This window comes from Lissotriton vulgaris, chromosome 6, assembly GCF_964263255.1.
Source record: "Lissotriton vulgaris chromosome 6, aLisVul1.2, whole genome shotgun sequence".
Taxonomy (NCBI): Eukaryota; Metazoa; Chordata; class Amphibia; order Caudata; family Salamandridae; genus Lissotriton; species Lissotriton vulgaris.
The window spans coordinates 491,360,240-491,382,836 of NC_141694.1; the positions used below are offsets into that span (position 1 = coordinate 491,360,240).

The following is a 22,597-nucleotide window of genomic DNA, read 5'->3' on the forward strand; positions in this document are numbered from 1 at the left end:
CACTGTAGTGATATCATGGTTTGAAAGCTTGATCTGGATTGCTTATCCAATTTAGCATTCATGCACAAATTGGAGTCCGTATTAATTCTACGTTTATTAGATATTTTATGTAGAGGTCCTAGATTGTTAGCCCATTCACAGAGAGAGTCATACGCTTTCCAGTCACCATAGGCAAGTATTTCAGTTTTGGCGTCATTCAATTTGAGCTGAATATAATGCCCTGGTCAACACTCAAGAGGCAACTGAAGATTCTGGAGTTTCCTATGTCTTTGGGGCTTTCCATTATAAGAGTTATCTACATGCATTCTGTGTAGTTATAACTGGTGAACACAAAGACATTAAGGGCCAGATGTAGGTAATCCCAGTTTACTAACTCTTAAATACCGAATCATACCGATTCAGTATTTAAGAATAGGTAAATGGGATGTAGGTATTTTTTCGTTAAAAATTACCGAATAGGTAAGTTTTGGTAATTACCAAATCATTATTTACCGATTCGGCCTGGAGGCCCATAGGAATGAATGGCAATTACTGAATCTGTAAATACCGATTCGGTAAAAGGGGGAAAACATTGAAGGGTGGCAGGGTGTCACTTTGACACCCTGTTGCACCCTTCAATTGTGTATGGGTGAACATGTGGCACACATGTATGCCCTAAGGGCATGTATGTCTGCCACATCGCACTGTTGGAAAAGCAAAAAAAATGCTTTTTCAAAGGTTTTCATTATTTACCACCAACTTGTAGTTGGTGGTAAATAATGAATCCTTAACTGACGAATGCACCAACTGGAGTGCTCCCTATATCCTGGATTCGGTAATTTACCGAATCGGTATGTTAAGAATTCGGTATTTTTCCGAATCTTTAAATTACTGATTCGGTAAAATACTGAATCATTTAAAAATGCCACCTACATCTAAAAAAAAACAATACCGGTCGGTAACGGCCACAATTTGGTAATTTCGGCCGTTACCGACCGGTATTGGGCGACCTAGATCCTGCCCTAAATCAGTTCCGGTAAGGGTCTCATTAAGACATTGAAAAGGAAGGGTGAGATGAAAGAGCCTTGAGGGACTCCTACAGTTATGCTCTAGGACTTCTGTGAGAAAAAAGGAGTATGGATCACGTTTGTTCTGTGTTGTAGGTAGGATTCGATCCAAGCAAGAGTGGTATCATCAATGCTGGCGTTCTTCAATTTTAGGATTAGTGTGCCATGATCCGCTTGTTGAAGGCATCTGAAAGGTCCAAGTTGGTGTTTTTAAAGCCGTTCCAGAGGCACATTGGGGCAGAATCAATGCTCTTCCTATATGGAATCCCATTTGGAAGTCTGAAAGTAAGGAGTTTTCTTTAATGAATTATTTAATCGGGTGAGTCCTACTTAGGAATAACCCATTTGCTATAGGTCTGAAATTGTTGGTGTCATGAGGGTCCAGTTTTGTTTTCTTTAATAATGGGCACATATATGTCTTTTTCTGACACAACTCCCATCATTAAGGAGTAATTGATCAGTGTTTTGACTGGGATGACCATTGAAGTTGTTATAAGAATATTTTTGAAGATGTGTGGTGGACAAGGGTCAATGGGCAAATGGCTGGCCTCTTTGCTTTACCAAGATCCAGAAATTCAGTTGGAAATAGTCCTTTGAAGGAGTGCCGAGGCTATATTAACCATTTTCCTAGGGTGGGGCTTGTTGGAAAAGAGTTAGTGCTATTTGTTTTTTTTTGTTGTTAAGTATGAATCCAACATGTCTGCTTTTGTCATTGCCAGTGTGTGACAACATTTCTGCAAAAGGGAATGGGTTCCTTTGAGTTCCTTGGCACATTTGGGATTGTGAAATTCTGCCACTAGTTTTAAGAAATCTGCATTGGAGCATTTTGCATTGTAGATTCTGCTTGAATATTTTTTTTTAAACTTTTCTGATCATTGACTTGTTCATTCTGTTATGTCTGGTTAGGCTAATTTGTCTTTAGGGTTGTTTGATTTTTGCCAGGAGCATTGAAGCAATGCTGTTGTATTCATTCAATTATTTTTTATGTGTTCATGTTTTTGTGGCATTAATATTACAAAAGCTTCAAGGAATTTCCCCCCAGACTTAGAGTCCATCATAGCACAATCCTAGCCTTCTCTACAATTGCAACTGTCCCTTGTCTACATACAGGCCTACTAACATGCAGAACTTTATTCCCTTCTGGCGTTGTTAAAGTCATGGCCAGCCCAGAAAGCTCATTTAGCAAGTCTAGTTAACAAAAATACACCCCATGACGGGCATAATGCAGACAGGCTACCTTTGGTGTGCCTTTGGCATGCCAGTGGTGCAGATGTGCAACATCTGCCATTCAATATGTTTTAGTGGGAATGCACCTGCCAAGTAGTGCCCAACAAGCTAGAGAGCTCCCCTTAAAAGATGGAGCCTATGGAAGGCAAATAGGCAATCAGCTCTCACCACACATTCTCCCAGAGTTGTAAGCAGGCTGGATAACCCTAAAGAGGAAAGACCTGGACATAATCAAAATAAGCCCCCTAATTGTAACCTGAAATTTAAAACTGTATGTTGATCAACTACAAAAAAAAGAAAAGCATAATGTAAAAAGCACAATATAAAGCAGTCCCAAGGCTGAATAAAACCTCTGTCTATAATTGCATAATACCTCTGTGCAATGATTACAAGTTTGAGTTTGTCTGAAAAGAACACACAGTGTCTGCCATTAAATATGCTTTTGTGGTCCTGTATGTGCCCAATATCTGACAATCTAGAACGCTGACGGTACCCACATTAGGCAAATAGACTATCAAATCTCTCTGTACATTCACCAGGTGGGCGAATGCGGACCATAGGGCCCCAAAGAGGTAAGCCCTAGAGATCACCAAAAAAAGCCTCCCTAACAGTAATGTAAAACGTTAGATAAGATGTTGTATTTGATATTCCTAGAAAAACTGAACTTTTCTTGCCTGTTTCTGCTATACAGTCTCAATGGGCTGTCTTTAAATTTAAATGTTTGAGTGCTGAAGACTATGTATTGGATGGGATGTGGTTTTTAGGTCAGATTTCCTCAGTCCATTAATTTAATTAAAAATGTTGTATTTTTCTTAATGCTTAATTTCACTTTCGTTCTTGAAAGACTGGGTTCTTTGTTTGCCTAGAACTATTCCCCATTTTGATGGTTGTGTTTTCTGTAGGATAAATGCAAGAACTTGAATGAAAATGCAAACCATTTAAACTATCCTATTTGTGCTGGTTCGTGTCTAGTGTCATCAAAGTATAAAAAATTTGAACTATTAAAAACATGTTTGTCCATGTTCAATAGTACTCATTGGTGTCTTTGGAAATTTTATAGGATATTTGTGATATGTCTATGTACAAAATTTTATCTTAGTTTAGGAACATTAATCTGATATCTACTTTCACAGTTGTTAGACTAATGTAAGTTGTGCTTTTTGTTTGTTTTTTCATGAAATCTTTCAAATGTGATACTGTGTATTTTGCTCTTATAGGTTTCTCCATAGGAGAAAAAAATTTGATTTTGGGCCGTTGACTCAAAAATCTTTTTTGACTCTAATGTTATAGAGTACTACCAAGTCATTATAGAAGGGCACACGCAGCCCCAAGAACATCCTATCAGCAAAGCTTTAGGGGAAAATACTACACTCGCTCAAGGTCAAGTGAGCCTTCTAGTGTCAAACACGTGTGCTCAATACATCACCTAGCTACAGGAGTGTCGACGCCACCATCTCCACTTCCAAGAAGGTGCTATTACTTGTACAGCACTGTGCTCATGTACTGCCTTCCAGATGTCTGTGTAGTGTTGTACCTCCTCGAGTGTACAGTGCAGTCACGCTTGCTGTCACTGTGGTGTGGTGATGTTTTCCTTCATAATAATCACACCACCATCATATCTACCTTATCCCTTCTTCAACTGGCAGCATCTCATACAGAAAGATTCATTGAAAGCATTTTTCATTCTCTGTATTTATTGCAGTGTGTCCTTCCATTGCTTGTGTTTTCTATTTGATGGATAACTGTTTAAATATTGTGTTTATAAAATGCTTTTAATAAGCAACACTGTGAAAAATATATTCATGAGCTGGATTATTGTTTTAGCCACAGTTATAAACAGTATTTTTAATTCATAATTTTTAAAGTGTTAACATATACCTACGTATTTGTACTTTTCTTAACAGGTAAATCTTAGTTGATACCTTAGTATAAACCACATCATGTTATGATATTTCAATTGTACTCACACTCTAAAGTACAACAGATAGTGTAAAAGAAACTTCCATATACTCTGCATTGTATGTGTTTCTTGTGGCATCCTAGTGCATGATCTGCTCAGTAGTTAGAAGTTACAAAACAGTGGACAAATACTCACTGATCAAGAATCCAAAGAATAAGTCATGGGAATTGTCTTTGAGGCAGGCATGCAACATGTTTCCCCGTTTATTTAGCTTAGTTAGGGAATATGAGTTGATTGGTCATTGGGCTTGAAATATTTTAGTAAGTGAATAAAAAGAGCTCTTGTACACACACAGGAGAAATTTCATTTATTTATGAGTAATTAACGCTTAAGAGGTTTGTGGAAACTGTTGAGTTTTACTTTTTTGGTATTTTGTATTTTTACTACCAGAAATATTAGAGAATACATGATTTATAATATTTTCATATAAGAATATAAAGTTCTTTGGCAGACACATCCCTGTTTTACATACTGTTCCATATAGCACCATAAGCATTCCATAAATTAAATATATCTTGTGAACAAGTTAAAATATCCACTGCTAAGGGAGGACAAATGAGTTCAGAAATGATTATGGGGCAGATGTGCAATTTACTTACCGGTTGCAATATACTTTTTGCAATTTGGCACTAGTATTTTTACTGTCAGTAAAGAATTTTAGGAACTGACCAATATGTTAAAAGTTTAGTTGTTAAAATTACGAATTCTTGTTGGTCATAATCTGGCCTGCCTCATGAATATTAATAAGGAAGGCACAAATTGTAACTCACTACGATTGGTGGCCATCTAAGCGGTGGAAGCCTGGTGGGGCCAGCAGGCCACCATGTTTTTTGATTTCTTTTACACTTGCAAACTCTTTTAAATGCAGCTATTTTTTCTTAAAGAAAACAGGGATGCTTTAAAAAAAAGTTCACATTTTGAAAGTATGTTTAAGAGTTGTCAGTAGACACTTGGACCTTTGCCTACTCTCAACAAACTTTTTCTTTACATTCACAAAGGGTTGGGACTTCTTCCCATCTGCGAATGCATTACCACATCCTTTGAGGTGTCAGTGAAATTCCAAAGTTTTGTGACCACAATTTTAGTCAAATAAATAGATACATCAGCTACTGATGTAGTATTTGAAAGGGGTGCCTACAAACTGCTTTGGAATCCCATTTAAGTAGTCGAAAAAACTTTCCTGACTCCTAAAATGTAATTAGTACATAGAAAATATAATTTTCAGATCACTTAGACACACTGATATATATGCATGCGTTTTGTCAAAGTTTAAGGCCATACTCTGTTATTAAGAATAGATTAATATAACTGCAAAAAGAACTAAGATAAACTACATTGTATTTTGAAGCCAATATTAAGAGTGGAGTCTAGAGGAGGTAAGAATGATCATATGTTGATAAAAAATGTCAAAATGTGACTGAGGTGATTTCTTTTGTGTGCAATCAGGATTAATTATGCTCCAGTCTTCATCTTTTGTTCACACAGATAATTTAGAGGCGATTTTTGCTTTCTAACTAATACCACTCTGTTTAAATGTATTTCAAGAGCATGCAAGAGTTGATGCAATCAAGATGTAGGAACTCAGCATGCCGAAGCTAATCAAATGCCCTCTCTTACCAATAAACAGATAATTGGCCAACTTCTCGCTGCGATTTCCCCATAGACGACTTTAGAGCAGGATCTTCCTTTCGAGTCAGGGTTCTTAATAATGTGTTAGAACAGAAGAAGAAAGATAACAAGAGAAGTATCAGGGAACAAAGAACTGATATCATAAAAGTTACCTCTGAAACTGCGGAAATAATGGGTTTATATTGCACTGCTTGCAACATTGGGGGCAGGTGACTGTACATTACAATAGGTAGTTGCAGTAAATTAACAGGTGGAGTGAAAGGGACAGTGCCAAACTGAAATTGTTCTGAAATTTCAGTTCATTAATTGTACACATTTAGATAAAAAAATAAAATGTAACATTTTCTTTCAAAAGTTACTGTATGTTCTTTCTTACCCACAAGTAAGACACATTTCTGCTTATGCCTTTCAGTGTAGTGGTTCTCAATGTCAAAATTCATGAGAATCACACTGGCAAATTGTATTTGTAATTATACTGACTTCACTGACTTCACTGTTTTTGCAATGCATGCAACGATATGTGCATTTCTTTTCATAAAGCCATAATGCAATGCTCATGAGCATATATATTTATAAAGAAAAAAACATTCACACACTGTATTAATTATGCTTCCATCTGCAGAATACACCAACAGGGAAATACATTGCAGTCATCTTCGGGAAATTCTTCCTACAGCAATCGTAGAGGAAGGCAACTTCCACAGGTTCCAGTGCGGAGCAATAGCATAGAACAAGGTACCACATAACGATACATTTGAACACTTTAGTGTTTCACTAATAATACATTTTGGTGATTTTCGATATTTCATAATTTTTGATTTATGAATATTCCTTCTGTCATTGCACTAATGTATTTGCCAATTGTTTTTGTCTGCTTTATTTCATTGCTTAAGTGTAACGGTTACCTTTTGATATGGAAATAATGGAACTTCCATGTCCCTGATGCAATGTCTGTGGCGTTTTATTGTATGCAAGTGCTCAGTGCAGTACATATATGTTTACCTTGTTTTTTGCTTACTTAATTGTTGCCTGTTTCTTCACTGTCACTGCGGTGTTATATGAAAGTTATAAGTACTTTGCCTCAAATAATGAAATCATCAGAGGATGTGGGAACAAATACACTAAAATATGAATCACTGTTTCAACATATTTTCTGTTACTTTCAACTAAAGTCATATAAAGTGCCACTATGTTGCGTTGCTAGATTGTATACACTTACTGAATTTTGGTTTTACTAGGCCCAAGCAAAATCTAAATTATGCTGGCGTAATTCACGTAAATGCGAGAGTTCCCTGTTACACTTGTTAAGGGAAATTCCTGAAATTAAGTCATTATGCAATGTCACTTAATTACTCTGCTGTTGGTGGTAAATTGATAGCGCGTGAACAAGGCAAACAACCAGAAAGCGAGTGGCTGTTTGTGTCAGTTGTGGTTTTCACACATTTTTTAATGCGAAATGCATCCTTGCATCAACAATTGTTGCCAGGAGGCATTTCACTGTAAAATGCAACACTGAATTTGCATTTTCACAAATATTCAATAATAAAGTGTACTTTTGTATATTTTCCCAAAATGCTGCATAATTAACCTAAAACAAATTACAAAATATTCGCACACCCCTAATTTTGACCACTTTTTCAAAATGAGTATTAAAAAATGGCACACATGCTAGGTACTTTAAGGCTTTGTCCTAAATGTTGTTTTTCCTGAAGTTACAACACTAGAGAGTCATTTGTAAAATGGTATTCATATAAGCTAGCATCGTGTAAAGATTGTATTATGTCGATGTTAACATATTGGGCCGATTATGAGGTTGGCGCTACAGGAGCGCACTGCCAGGCCGTCAGACCGCTCCTGCACTGCCAAATCCATGGTTGGCCGCTCATCAAATTACAAGAGTCCTCGTGTCTGCGGGCAGTTTTTGGCATACTTACATCTATGCCTCTGAAAATGGGCACTGCAATGGGCATACCAGAAACAATTCCTGCACGGCATGGACTATGAAGTCCATGCAGTGCAGGAACTGGGGTGCATGCACATGGGGTGAACATGTTGTCCCTCCTGGATGCATCCCGATGCAAATGGACAACACAGGGCCCTCTAAGGGCCCCTTAGTTTCAGTACTGCCAGCCTTGTCATGGAGGAAAGACCTCCATGGCACCGCTGGCAGCCCTGAAAGTCATAATACGCTTGGCGGTGCCACAGTGGCACCACCAGCATATTACTCAGGCCCTGACTGCCGTGCCACGGCCAGGGAACAGTGGTTCCCTGGTGGCTGCTGAGTTGAAATGGCAGTTGGACCACCCAACATATAATGGGGTATCCAAACCGCTTGTGAGGCAGTGGCTGGACCACCACCGACCTGCCACCATGAGTCTGGCGGTCTGTGGACTGCCAAACTCATAATCAGACCCTAAGTCTCTAATTATTGAGTTTGTGTAACTGCCAGGGTCCCATTTTGAAGGTATGTTGGTATGTCTCAGCTGTGCTGTGGAGCCATGTCACTCATTGTAGGTTCTGGGAAGGTCAGATTCATGACACATTTTCAGGATACCGTTAATAGATAAATGCACCTACACTGAATCTAAACACAATCAAGACCAGTGGTTCTGAACCTTTTGACATCAGTGGATCCCCACTTAATCATTTCTGTAATCTGGGGATCCCCATTGTATAAACATTGGAATCTGTGGACCCCTACTGAGGCAAGACTGGAAGCTGGGGCCCACGGCCTAAGTAATTTAGATGATTTGCACCATAAAACAATAAAAGTTGGAGCTTTTCTAAATTCAATTAAGACAAACCATTGTCCATACTATATTCTGTTTGATACGCTTGCAGAGTCCCACAAGTCAATCTGAGGATACCAACTTAATTAGCCTCTGAAAACACTTTCAAATGTTCAATTCTTAATTTTGCTTCTATATTTCTATGCACTTTATTAATCTGCTCATAATGTTTAATGTTTTAAGCAGTCACAGGTCCCCTGAGTAAGCTTAGCTTACTCCCTGGGGTTCTCGGACCACAGGTTAAGAACCGCTGTGCTTTGATTTTGCCACTATATATATATATATATATATATATATATATATATATATATATATATATATATATATATATATATATATATATATATATATATATATATATATATATATATATATATATATATATATAACCTCCACAGCGTGAAGTTAGCGCAGCGCTCACGTATGTGCGGTATCCTGCGGCAGAACCAAGCCGCTATTTATTGCCACAACTTCTCCCAGCAGGGAAAACAACGGGTCGCACAGCCAACCTGGATTCAAACAGTAATCCTTTTTATTTCTTTCGTTCAAAGGGCAACAGGCGCAGAGATCTACGCGTTTCGGTGTCACTCCACCTTGCTCACGATCACTGGGTATTCCACACCCACAAACATTTAAACACATTTTTTTCAAACACAAAAGTATTTCCTGTCACATGGTGTGCTAAGGATTCTGGTCCTTGTAGTTTTAACCAAAAGTTTGACACAACGTGAAATTAAATATATATATTTAATCTTTTAGTAGTTGCATATCAAAAAAAATAATTCTAATTTTATGAAAGGGCAGTAATTATTCTAAAGTATTTTTATACTTCCGGTATGGTAAATAAAAACAGAAAATGTATAAATATTCCAATAAATGTGGTAACCTTGGTCCATTAGTGGAAAAATCATTTGGGTAAGCAAGGTACCTATTTTACTGTGGCATGGATGATGAAAATGATTGCTACCATATATGTGAACATTAAGTCTCCGAATTGAATAGACCTGGTTGTATTTTGCTGTTGAAACTCATTTCAGTGACAGTGCCAAAAGAACAATAGACAGGGGTATCCAACAAAATAATAATAATGTACATAATCATATATTATACTTAATTCCGTGTGAAATTGTGGTCTTCCAAAAACAAAGCTGGACACACTTTATTACAAATATATTTCAAGCAGGCCTATTCCTCTCTCTGTTCTCACTGTGCTTTTCCTATGAAATGCATTCATTTACATTTATTTTACTTATATGTTGTGCCAAAATCAGATTATCAGAGTACATGCGTACTCATGGGTAGTAACTACACTTCTTTTTGGGTTTCACGTTAGGTGCTAGTTTTCTTTGAGTTGTTGTAAAATGTAGCATTCCTGATGCAACTTTTTGCAAAAGCAGTCAATCGGTATCTTTAAAAGCAAATTAATTCGTTTAAAAACCCCAGATCCATTCAGATTGTTTATATGTTGTAAGTGAACGTGAATGCATGTTTGTGGCTGGGCCATTGTTACAGTAGACCTTTTGACTCAGAATCTTTGGTAATATATTTTATTACGTTAAAGACGTATGTATTTCTCTTTCTTCGAAACATATGTGATTTGTTCAGTTATATTGAGGATACATTTTGTAGACCTTTTGGGTGAGACCTATCTTTTTGCGAATTACAAACATTAGGTAAGATATCTTACAGGAATCTGGAGCTGGTACTAAAGCTCAGGATAATTCTATGTAAATCAAAGCAACACCAATAACATATGCCTTGAGGTTGCTGTGTACTAGAAAGCATACTCACACTGTAGCTCTGATACTTATAATTGTGAATCTAAAACTACATTCACCTTTAATATATGGACCCTTGCTGGTGGTTTGATCTGTTGAATTACAAGGCAACAATTTTTTATTACCTTAATATACTTCACACTACCAACTAAGACTGGAAAATGCTGCAAATAGTGGCTGCTAACATTAAATACTGCTGTTGCCTTAGGCAACCCCAGAGGGATTACCCAAAGCCTCGAATTGGTCTTTCATGAGTGATATATTTTTTCTACTTTGCATTTATGGTTAAACAAGCTTGATTAAATCACATGTAACCTTAGGGTAAATGACTAATTAAAATCATTTCTTTCCTTAAAGACAAGGATTGAATTAGGTCTAGGTGTAAAGGGTTTTGGAATGGCAAATACAATTTTACAGAAATATTTATGTACTCCACTTGTGCTAATAGTAAGGCATACTTTTCGTTGGTTGAGATGCTAATTGCTTTGTGACTTGGATAATAGCTATAGAAAGTTTTAAACAGTCAATTGTGGCTGCTGCCCTCTTTGTGGCTCTTTTCTGGAAACGTTGCTATGTTCATGTTTTGGTGAAGGAAAATCAATGGGTAGGAGGAGGTGTATAAACCATATTTCCTTAAGTTTGAAAACGATTTGCATTTAAGGCAGTGTCAATAAGCGTATGTGGTGATAATTTGCAAATTATGGGAACTGTGACAAAATACTGAAATGCAGAAGCAAAGTTGAAATCTGAAACTCTAGCAAGGCAAGGCATCCAATTATATATTCTTATTGTTCAACATTGTGTTAATTGCTTGTCATGTGGAGTGATTTTGTATTTCTTGTCTTCCTTGCTAATAAAACACTGTTGAGGTTTGTACTTTCTTGGTTGACTTTGTATTTTAAAAAAAAAGTTATTTTTAAAACCTAAGATGTGGATGTTGTGTAACATACTGTATCATCTATAGAATAAACTGATTGACTGGATGACTAAATAGTGATGTGAAACAATACATTTTCATTTTACCCCTTTTTTGCCAAGCTACAATTAATTGTGGATTATTTCAAGTTTATATCACAATGAAGAAACCCTTGGGTCTAAAGAAAAAAAACTGCTGTCAAAGGTAAAACCTAGCTTCAAAGGGAAATCGCTTTAAAAAGAGGAATCCCTCATCCACCAAAGTTGGCATGCTTTATCATTGGGATTTTCCTCATGCTGTGATACCTAGTCACGGTCGAGCTACAACCCCCTCTCTGAGAGAGAGGAGCTCAGATTTTTATTTGTGTAGAGGAGGGTATACTAAATACCACAGGGATGAGCTCAAGGTGGTGGGGATAGCAGAGCAAATGAAAAAGTGATAGTAAAACTATCTCCAAGATACACAATATGCTTCATTTGTGCATCCCTGGGCCAGAATGAAAAACAGGGCACTGCGGCAAAAACTATACCCACAATTAGTGTCAAACTGTGGTCAAAATGTTTCAGCCTATTCACACTCACAAAGAGGTGGAGTGTTTTTTTCAGGACCAACTTGTTAGTGCTGCTGATCAATGTGTGTAAATAATAAAATCATTGTAGAAAAAGATATACCAAATATAAAAAAACATCCGGTGATTCTGTACATTTGTCTTAGTGTGGTGGATTCACTGGTGGTTCCTAGAAAAATGTATACATGAAGAAAAGTTAATAACAAATTGGGCAAGACTAGGTCAAACATAAGACAATTGCAGTGGCTCCATTGTGAAACCAACCAGAGAAGGACAACAGCCATACCATGTCTATATACATAAAACGAACCATTGGTGCATTAGGGAAAATGTCACAAAAGGTCAAGTTTTGGCATCAAAGTTTTTAAAAAATAAGGGTTACCTGTTAATGTTGGTGAAAAAGCCCCACCTCAACCTGGCATGTTGCTCAGAGTGACTCACCAACCTAAATTTCATAAGGAGTGACCTATTGTTTTAGAAAAGGCAAAACCCAGTACTCTTCCAGGCATACTACATATACAGAAACACCTGAAAAAGTCTACGCACACAAAACAAGGTTTTAAGCTAGTGTGCAAAAGGACCTTAGTTATAGCAGAAATGGATGAAAAAATAGTGAGTGAATCCGACCGTCCAAAGAGAGGGAGCAACCACGGGGAAGTGCAGGTTCAAGTAAGCTGCTGTTTTTTTTGTGTTTCAAATAAGGCATACTACACACAACTGATATTGACATTGGTACCAACAAGCCATGGGAGCTCAGACAGCACACCAATTGCAATAGTGAGAAAGTAATATACTTAATCTCCTGCCCTTGCAACAACCTCCGTTGAGTTGGAATGTCAAAACACAAGGTGAAAACTCACATAATTTATTTATTTATATAGGGCAACTAATACCCAAAGGCATTTAGGCATTTGTAGACGAACATCCTGCAGCCAAAGGTGAAAAGTGCTGAATGATTGAGAGAAAATAGAGAAGTACTAAGGTTATGTCTTAAAGAGTCAGGTCTTAAGACTCTTCCCGATGGCACACAAGAGCACCATAAGATGTAAAAACAACAAGCAGCAAAACTCTCCAACCACTTTTTGGATCAGGTGAAGGACCTAAAATAGACAATGCTCGATCAAACTAATATACCTACCTCTGTCTCATATGTCACTAGTTTTTTGTTAATCAAGGAACAGAAGTGGATGTGCAGGTCACGTAGTGATAGGGAAGGACTAAACTAAAACCTCTATTCCCTGATGTGAGATAGTCACCCCAAGCATATACTAACTGACACTAGGCCACAATCAGGGTCCTATGTGGCATAATAGAGCCACCCTTTTGGTGATGCTCACCCTGGCATAACATAGCCCTTGTGATGGCTCCCTCTATTTAATATTTTACAAAAAGCCTTGGCATGAGTTTAAAATTCCTTGACACATACCCAGTGAGTTAACCTGTTGTGCTGAATATGATAATTCAGGGATTGTTCACGTAACCATATGTCTGTACACATGGGAACACTGAGTTTAAACTTCTTTGAGACATACCCAGTGAGTAAACCTGTCACGCTGAATATGATCATTCATGGTTGGTTCACATAACCAAATATCTATACACCTGGGAGCATTGATTTGGGCTTAGTACAACATTTTCCTTTTAACACAAGCATCCCCACCATGTATATGCGCTCCATCATGCCGGGTTCGCTTTTTGGGCCAACAATTCCCATTGAACTCAGTGACTCAGTCACATCGGTATCATTACATCATTTGGGCCACGTAACCGCAACGCGACACTGCCACCCTGAAACTGAACACACACACCAGTTCCTGCTTTAGACAGCACCTGGTACTTATATGGTGGCCAGAAAGCTGGGTTTGTCCTCCTCCCCCTGTGGCCAAAAAGGAATACCAGACTCTCTCTGACTAAGTACCGGAAACCCATTTAACACTCCCCCCTTAAGTGTGACTGCCTAGTTTTGTTTTTACTTTTCAGTGGTCCCACCTCATTTAAATGTGGGCGGGTTGGTGCAATATGGGCGCCTTCAATCTAGATATTCCCCAGTCTTTTTTTTTCTTTTCGACAAATATATTGTTGATAACTGGGGCCTGCACCTACTTTATGCTTCCTATAACCTTTCTTATACCAACTGTTTTATAAGTGTACACTTTTTCGTCTGGCTTGGGATGACCTCGTTTATCCTGGCCCCCATTTTGGGCACATATGGTATACCTTATTTGAAGCACCAGGAACCAGCAGTTTAATTGAACTCGCACGTCCCCCGGGGTGGGGTGCCGCTACTGCTCGAACAGCCAGGTCTTGAGTTTCTTCCTGAAGGAGAGGTGGTCTTGGGTCAGGCGAAGGTCGGTCGGGAGGGTATTCCAGGTCTTGGTGGCCAGGTAGGAGAAGGACCTTCCTTCTCCTCACTGTTGTATTTAGTATACCCTCCTCTACACAAAAACATTGCTGAGCTCCTCTTTCTCAGAGAGGGCGTTGTAGCCATTGCCTTGGCTAGGTATCAGAGCACAAGGGGAAACCCAATAATGAAGCATGCCACCTATGGTGGGTGAGAAATGTTGTTCTTTTGAAGGGATATTCATTTGTAGCGGGGGGTTTTCCTTTGCCAGTAGTTTTTGTTCTTCAACCCCAAGGTTTTCTTGAATGTGATACATATATTGGTTGGGGAGCTCACCCTTGAAGTTCTTTAAATCTCCTTAGACCTCCCTCCTCTCTTTGTGAATAATTATTTCAAGTTTGCTCATGAAATCCTGCATTATTTTTACATTATAGGAAACAAGTAGAATTATTATAATTTTTTGTAACTTCATTTTTATTAGGATTTTGTTATATACTGAGTACAGACATTGTAGATGATCATTGAACGTGCACAATAAAGTTTCAGCATGCAATCCAGTGTGTTATTACATCAACATTGCATATTAACATCCGTTGTAGTATATCAATATCTCTGATTCTGGAGGAAACAAATAGAATTATGGTGTAATTTCCAGTAGTATGTGCATTCACAACAATGATAATATACATATTACTACTGTTTTCATTTGAATTTAATGTTGGTGTACACAAATGTGATGTAAATGCAATGCCAGTAACCACATTTGTTATGAAATGAAATAACCATCTCTTGCAAGAACCTGGCATAATAACTCAGAGCTTTTTTGGGGCATTCCAAGACACTTGTGGACCTCATCAGTGAATGTCAAGCAGGTGAAGGGGGAAGTTCAGTAGATATATTATAATTCTATTATATTAAGCACCGCTTTTTAGCGTTACAGTAAACTGATTACTTTGCATTTGTGTGAGCATGAATCCCTTTGAGAGTCTTCTTGTGGTTTGCTAACAGTCTACAAATTGTTAGGAACATTATAGAGTTTTCTTAACACAATGTGGCTGTAAATCAATTCTGGTTCTAATATCTTATGCTTGCTTTTGTATGCAAAAGATAAAGTTCTATGCATTTGAGTTCTATATGGAAAACCTTAGGTTATATGGAATTTTGTTTTAAAGTTTATGTACCTCTGTTTGAAGTCAGTACTCAAAACATTCCTCTTGCCACACTCATTTCACAATACTCTTCTTGCCTATTTTTGTGTTTCGTTTTCTCCAAAATATCTTAGAATAACTAGTTGTAATTTAAAAAAATTCTTGTTATGGAAACTTCACTGTTTGAAAAATATTATGTATTTGCCAAAACATGTTGCGGGAATAGAACAAAAAGGGAACAAAGGGTATGTAGAAGTAAAATAATGAAACAGTTTTAAAGGGAATGTCAGTAAATTATACAATTTATTTTAAGATCCATCAAATACAGTGAACAGTTTTCCTGTCAATTGACAAGTGAGTATGCCATGAGACAAGCTTAAAACCTTCAAGTAGTGCAATTTAAAACTCAAAGTAAGTTTCATTTAAAGGTGCATTTATAAAGAACCCACATTATATTTCATAATATACTAATTTCTAGGTATGCTATTTTTTATTGTGATAAGCTTTTCAAAATGTTTATGACTGTATACAAGTTGTAGACATCAAATATTTAAGTGGTATTGTTTGTCTTTTTAGAAACAAAACTACGTTGGTGCAGATACAGTATGTTAGATAGTGGATAAGTGTGCTTTGCTCTACCTATTTTATGTTCAGCCCCTTTTCCTTGCCACAACACATTCATTTCTCACTGTTTGTGGAGTGCCTCTAACTTATGCTTACCTTGAGATGACCTAAGATAAATGAGTGCTCACCTCATGTGCTTTCTTGTATCATTCCAAAATGCCCAACCCTGCACTGATACATTAGAAATGTTAGTTTGGTACAACCCAGCAAAGATAACGCTTTATTATGTACTTTCTGGCCATATAATCAGAAGTAAGATAGTAGGCTTTCTGGCCAATGCTCTGGATTCCTGTATAGGATCCTGCACTACCCTTTAGGTCTTCATATCATTCTCTTTTGCAAAACGTAACCAATTTAGCAATATTCATATTCAGTACAGGTAAAAGCATTTTTGTGTCACTTACATATCTTTTCCTAAGAATAAAAATATGTGTGTTCATTCAGAAAAATGTTCTAGCAGAATTCACACCTGTGAATTTTAAACCACTTGCACAAGTATATATATTCAGGTAGTTAAACAATATGGTGATCTTTACCTTAGTCAGGTTAATAAGTGTTTGTTGAAATTACCCTTTCTCCCAGCAGCATGTTTATTCTTTGCATTTGTCTCCTTGCTTCTCCACTGTGACTGGACGAAGCAGGAATTCATGCCATACAGTTTGCAGTCAAACCATTTTCAAATGCTGGTAGCACAATAATTGCATAAATAGTGAAAGATGCCAGTCTTGCTGCAAACAAGGTCACTTAGATCATTTTTATTTATTTCAGTGTCTATAAGAAAACGTTTATCTGCATTGTCTTGCTTCTCTAAAAGGGCGCGGAAAAAAATAGTAGTACTAATCAATCAATGAATATAAATCTTTATTCAATAAATGAAATAACCATTAAAGACTACAGATCAAAAGACAATAATATATTATAAAAACAAACAGTATATCTGCTCATAAAACTGTGAACATTAATACAATTAATCAGGTCTTGTTCTCCTAGACAACCAAACAGCTCGTAAAAAGGATAAAGCAGTAAAAATCAGATACTCAATGGGGCGCATCTGAAGATACATCAGGGCCTTACTGGTTTTAAATTCTAAGATTTCAACAAGGGAATTAAAAAACGCTTTCTCAGCCAGCTGAAATACGAGCAAAACATTATAAAACACAGCATATCCTGTGGAGATAAATTGTCGAAGCTGCAGGGTGCCCTTTCCTCATGCTGTACCCACCCACATGGAGTTTCCAAGAAATGGTGCAGTTGATTGAACCTAAACCTGGTCAATAAGAACCTGTCATGCTGTGAACAAACCATGACCAGCTATGGCTCTATTCCCTGCAGTTTGTAAGCCCTTGTGACCTCGAACTGATGGCTTCTGAAGTTCCAAGCCTTCTCTCTCCAAATGCGAGCATTCCAAAAACAACCTTTTGACACTCCCCTGCTCGCAGACGGAGAGAGGGTTGGGTCCACAAAAATATCAGACCTACCGATGGAAGAAAAGGCTGCCTAACATAAGCTATCCATGGTATGCTATTTACCCGATCCAGGGCCAAAAAATCTTCAAGGATCAACCGGTTTAGCTTCAGTTCTGTCCTGCTCCAGATCTGAATCCAGCACAGGAGTGGACTTAAGATATCAAGTCTGAGACATGTTCAAGCCTGAGCTCCTCATGCACGGAAAAGGCTGGGGTAGGCTGAGGCACCTGGACCAACTTGCATATAAATTATTCTCCAACATTTGGATCCGATCCAACTTGACATACCCCCAGACCTCACTGCCATAATGAAGCTGTGCAATGCACTAGGCCTGATAAATAGTATTAAAAAACGCCTTTCATCATTCCATGACAGATCATCAGTTTTGAACCCCAGAAGAGTCTGTTAGACACATCAAAATGGATGAAATAAGGTAAATTGCCAGTACAGGTCAGGGACAACTTCTAATGCCTTTCGTTGATACAGTGCTACCCATTTCATCATAACTAAGTAGCTTTGTTTGGGAATCATGTGGGCTTCTTTGTGGAGGTTACAACAGAGCTGAAATCAAGTATAGTTCTTACAGCAAATACATTTTTCTGATGGATAATTCTAACTACAGATTCCTCACCCTTAAAATATCACCAGGCACGAGAACTGGAGCTGGATGTTTTTACAGCAGTGATCCTTTACACCACTACATGGTGTATTGTGGTTCCCCTTTGGCTCGTTCTGCTGCAGAAGTCCAGAGCAGAGCCGCATGGAAATGCCAGCCCTGTTCACCCATACCAGTTCCTGTCTTTCCATGCCTTCCAAAACAGATCAACAAACTATTTCTGATTCCTTTTCCGGTGTGCCAGGGAACAATGTCCCCACCAAAGACTACAGGGTTGAGTTGTGCCGCGAATTTTGGTAACAGATGTCTATGCTGTTTGCCCAAACTGGGTCTCTGGTGACTGAATCGGGGCCATACAAAAAATATGCAGTCATGCACATGAAGGTGATTACAGGCCTGTAAAGCGAAGCTGTTTGTCGTTGAATACAGAAAGAAGTCACAGACTTGAGTAACCTCCACTCCCGTGGATGCAGACCCATTCCCACTCTCAAGGCCATTTCCACAGCAGGCAGTCTTTGTGGTCAAACTTGTCTGGTAAGTTGGAGTGCAAGCTGAAGAAGAAGCATAAGAAGTCAAAGAAGAACTCGACCCATCCCACAGCTTTCTGTCCAAAGAGAAGTCAGGAGAACATCAAGGTTCAAATTGATATCATTCCTGATCCCCTCTTGAAAAACCCATCTCACAACTGGTCCCCTTGAGGCCCAAATTTCAGAGGATTATGGCAATGGTGCAACAGGTCCAGACTTTTAAGGAGGCTGTGCTGCATATTTTTGGCACTCTTCCAGCTCACTCTGACAGCGCCCTAGAACTCAGTAGGGGTCTCTAGTCAGGTTACTAGCAGCTGATCCATACTCAGCACTGTCTGAGTCCCTGAAAGCCACATTGGATTCCACACTCACTCCAATGTTGACTTCCACTTCTGCTCCAAGACCTGCAGTGTCTGACTCTTAAGCCAAATACGTACTGACTCCAACCGAGGTCGTGCCTTGACTCCACTCCAACACACCCAATACCTATGGGATCTGATTCAGACAAAAAACATCCTTTACCACGTAGCCTTCCTCAGTGATGACATTTTCTTTATGTCTGATTATGATATTGATGGGGACGATTTATGTCCACATTAGGATGATGACAGTATTTATATGAGCTTGCAGGAGGCCAGTGTATTGATATATCCCTGATAGGTTGATTTTTCCCTTGGACTCCCAGCAAAGGAGCGTGCTTTATTTGCCAGAAGTGATTAGACGTGCAGCTGAGGTCCTGACCCTACAATTGCCTTTTGTAGTCAACACATGTTTTTACTGAGTTTTTGCATACTGGGCCAGCCTTATCTAAGTCATTACTTCCATTTACAGAAGCCTTCACTGATACTTGGGCTAAACCTTGCTCTTGCCCACTGGTGAAGGTTACCAAATGCTGCAAACTTTCGTACACAGCATCCTACTCCTGAGAGTTTGATGGACCAGGCTTCCTACAGCAAAGTACATCTTTATGTATTTCCCATGACTCCTTCAGACAAGAAGTCAAAAAGGACTGAGGCCTTGGTTAAGTGTGTTTTCTCTGTTCGTTCAGCTTGTGCTTGAGGTCGGTCAGTCTGGTCTGCCTATTAGGCCATTACACACATATGGGACATGGCAAGCAAGATATTACCACAATCCCAGAGAAGTTTTGAGTCTCTTTTGCACAAAACATTCATGGCACCAAGAATCTAGCCAAATATGAAATTAGGGCTGGCCTGAAAACTCCTGATTGCTTTGGGCGAGCAGTGATCACTAGTGTTGTGCCCTGTCGCCATGCCTGGATGTGAACTTTTCTGGGGACTTGCATGCATCCCTTATGAATATGATGTCTGAACGATCCTGTTATGATCATCCAGCTGAAGCTAGGGGTTGAGGGACCATCAGCACATACACATAGGAATTTTCTACCCTTTCTATATCACGGTGTTACTGGGAAGAGATTGGTGCCTGAAAACCCAAGTATCGGGTTCCTACTACATGCCTGAAAACCCAAGTATCGGGATCCTACTACATAACTACAAATCCCAGAAATCTTTTGGATGCATGGTGGAAAGGAAAACCAGACATGGCATTTATAAAAGCTCCTCCCCTTCCTGAGGTCGGGGGCTTGACAATTTCACTTCCTGGTTGTTATGCTGCTGTTTCCTGTGTGCACTTGGACTGAACCCTCACCATCACGGATCGTATCCCGGCGTGGTGCTCGGAGACGCCACACGGAATGCTGTTTTTCAAAGTCTGCTGACCCATTACTCTTCCTTGAGCTATTTCCTGTCAGCGCTGAGAAGTTGAGGTACTATTTATGGCCAGAGATGGGGGATGCGAAGGATTGCTCTGCCCGCAAGGCTTATTCTCTGCGCTGTGAAATCAAACTCCGTACAAGTTTGGGATTATTGTTTTTTGATGCAAGGGATTGCATCTTCCGTATTATTACTCGCTACGCTGTGATTTTGAACAGTGAATGAGTCTGGGATTGTTCTTTTCTAATGCCAGCACGAAAGCGGGGGTGTTCAGGATTTTCTCCCTGATGCTAACTTATTCACAGAGAGGATTCTGGTAGATGAGTACAGTACTGTATTGTGATTGAAAACTATTGCCCGTGACTTTACTCAGTAGTGGTCTATTTTAGGATACCACTGGTTGGGTGTAGGGGTCGAGACTTTTAGTTTTCCTGGCAATCATTATCTCCTCGAAAAAGAGTTATTTCGCGATGTACTAGGATGATTATTAATCCTCGTCTTCCACAAATGTTTCTCCATGAGAAGTTGTAGTACTGCTTCATTCTGTCACGACCACCTTACTCCTCAGGATCAAGGCGATGCTCAAAAGGGGTCCACCTCCTGACTTCCCCACACTCTGACTAAACAAATGCACAGAGTATGGAGGTGATCAAGTGAGGGATAGGGATAGGGTAGGTATAGCGCTGGAAAAGGGAGACCTGAAACAAAATAAGCATACCATTAATACAATACATATAATCTAACTAAACTCTTTATTTTCTCACTGGAGCCATATCTATACCTTGATATGTTCCTCCCTGAAGTGATCCTTCCTTAATGACCTTGAAAGATTCCTCTCTTACTGCAAGGAAAGTATTCCACCTAGAAGTCAAATTCCTTCCATTAATACAAAACAACATAACCATACTATGTATATATATGTCTCCACTAATACACATACATACTCACTTCCACACACCCTTGTATCCCAAGCAAAGAAAAAGAGAACCAGGAATCGAATGATTGAGAGCAAAGAAACAGTTCTGTAGTTCTGCCAGAGAAACCACAGCAAAATATATGGGAACACCTATCCTGGTATTTTCCCCAAAGTTTTCAGAAAATAGCAAATGAACTCCAAAGTAATCCTCTTGATAATGGACAAAGTTAGGGCACTCCAAAGGTTTGAAATAGCCAGATAAAAAATAGAATAAAGAAAGACTTATTTTACCAGGATCAAGTGCACAGTAGAATCTGGGTGAAACAGTCACTGTCCTGAAAACTCCAGCTTTAGAAGAAGGCTTCCACCGGCTTGTAAATCAAGTCAAGTTCTCGGTTTTCAGACCGCAGCCGCGGGAAGCCAAGGGGGGAATACGTGCTCCAACTGGAAGCGTTCCCGCGGCAGCCGCGAGCGGGTAACTTTCCTGACCAAGGCGTCCTCTCTCAGTCGAGTGGCATGCAGGCAACTCCACCACAGCCTCGAGCGGGTAATCCAAAAGAAACAATTGCATCCTCACTCCGCCGAGTGGGGTGCAGGCAACTGGCTCTGGTTGAGCAGAAGGAACGGGAATCGAGTCTCTTTCCTCTGAGAATGGAGAGCGGGGAAAACCGGTACAGCAGGGAAGAAGCAGAGCAGCCGCTCTGCTCACAGGAAATGGAACAAATCCAAAATCACGTACAACGTTCCATGCGTAGTACGTGATTTAAATGAGATGGGCACTTCTGGGATATGTAATTCAGCTCTATGACCAACGTAAGGTAGGCGCCTTGGTCGTCAAACCCTGACACATTCAGGACAAATTCATATTGCTGCTTGTTTGATTGTGAGTATACATGAGAGTTGCACACATTCCAGTTGTTGGTTGTGTTAGTCTTCAAAGGAGATTTACATCACATTTTCTCTCCTTTCTTGCCTACAGTACCTTCCTTTTGGGTGGTGTTACTTCTGCAGAGATACCTACACGCTTCACCAGAGATAGGTTTGAAGAAGATACTGGTCTCTGCAGCATCTTTTTTGTTTTATCCATTCCCATTTTCCCATGAGTGTTTTCTCTCACAGCAGTATGGCTTACTTTTGGGAGTTTACGTAAAAGGGAGTAGGGGGACTATTCATTGGACCATCGTTCCAGCTGATTGGCTCCAGAAGGTCAGTGGAGTTTCACAGTCTGACCCATCCTGACAGATCCAGCCAATTTGTGAAAAATGCTTATTCTGCTCTCAAATGCTTTAGGTAAAATATAGGTATGAGGCATT

At 39.1% G+C, this 22,597-nt stretch overlaps 1 protein-coding gene across 13 annotated transcripts in view; it reads left to right on the top strand.

The window, feature by feature from the left end:
* RIMS1 (regulating synaptic membrane exocytosis 1) overlaps positions 1 to 22,597 on the top strand; it is a 1,970,833-nt gene that overhangs the window by 1,423,478 nt on the left and 524,758 nt on the right. For 8 of the 13 annotated variants that reach the window (XM_086926488.1, XM_086926490.1, XM_086926492.1 and 5 more), the window contains one exon: positions 6,485 to 6,597. In XM_086926488.1, coding sequence (XP_086782614.1) covers positions 6,485 to 6,597 — 113 coding nt within the window. Of the gene's footprint in view, positions 1 to 3,563; positions 3,744 to 6,484; positions 6,598 to 22,597 lie in introns of all 13 variants that reach the window. The other 5 variants (XM_086926498.1, XM_086926484.1, XM_086926487.1 and 2 more) reach the window with 1 other exon arrangement.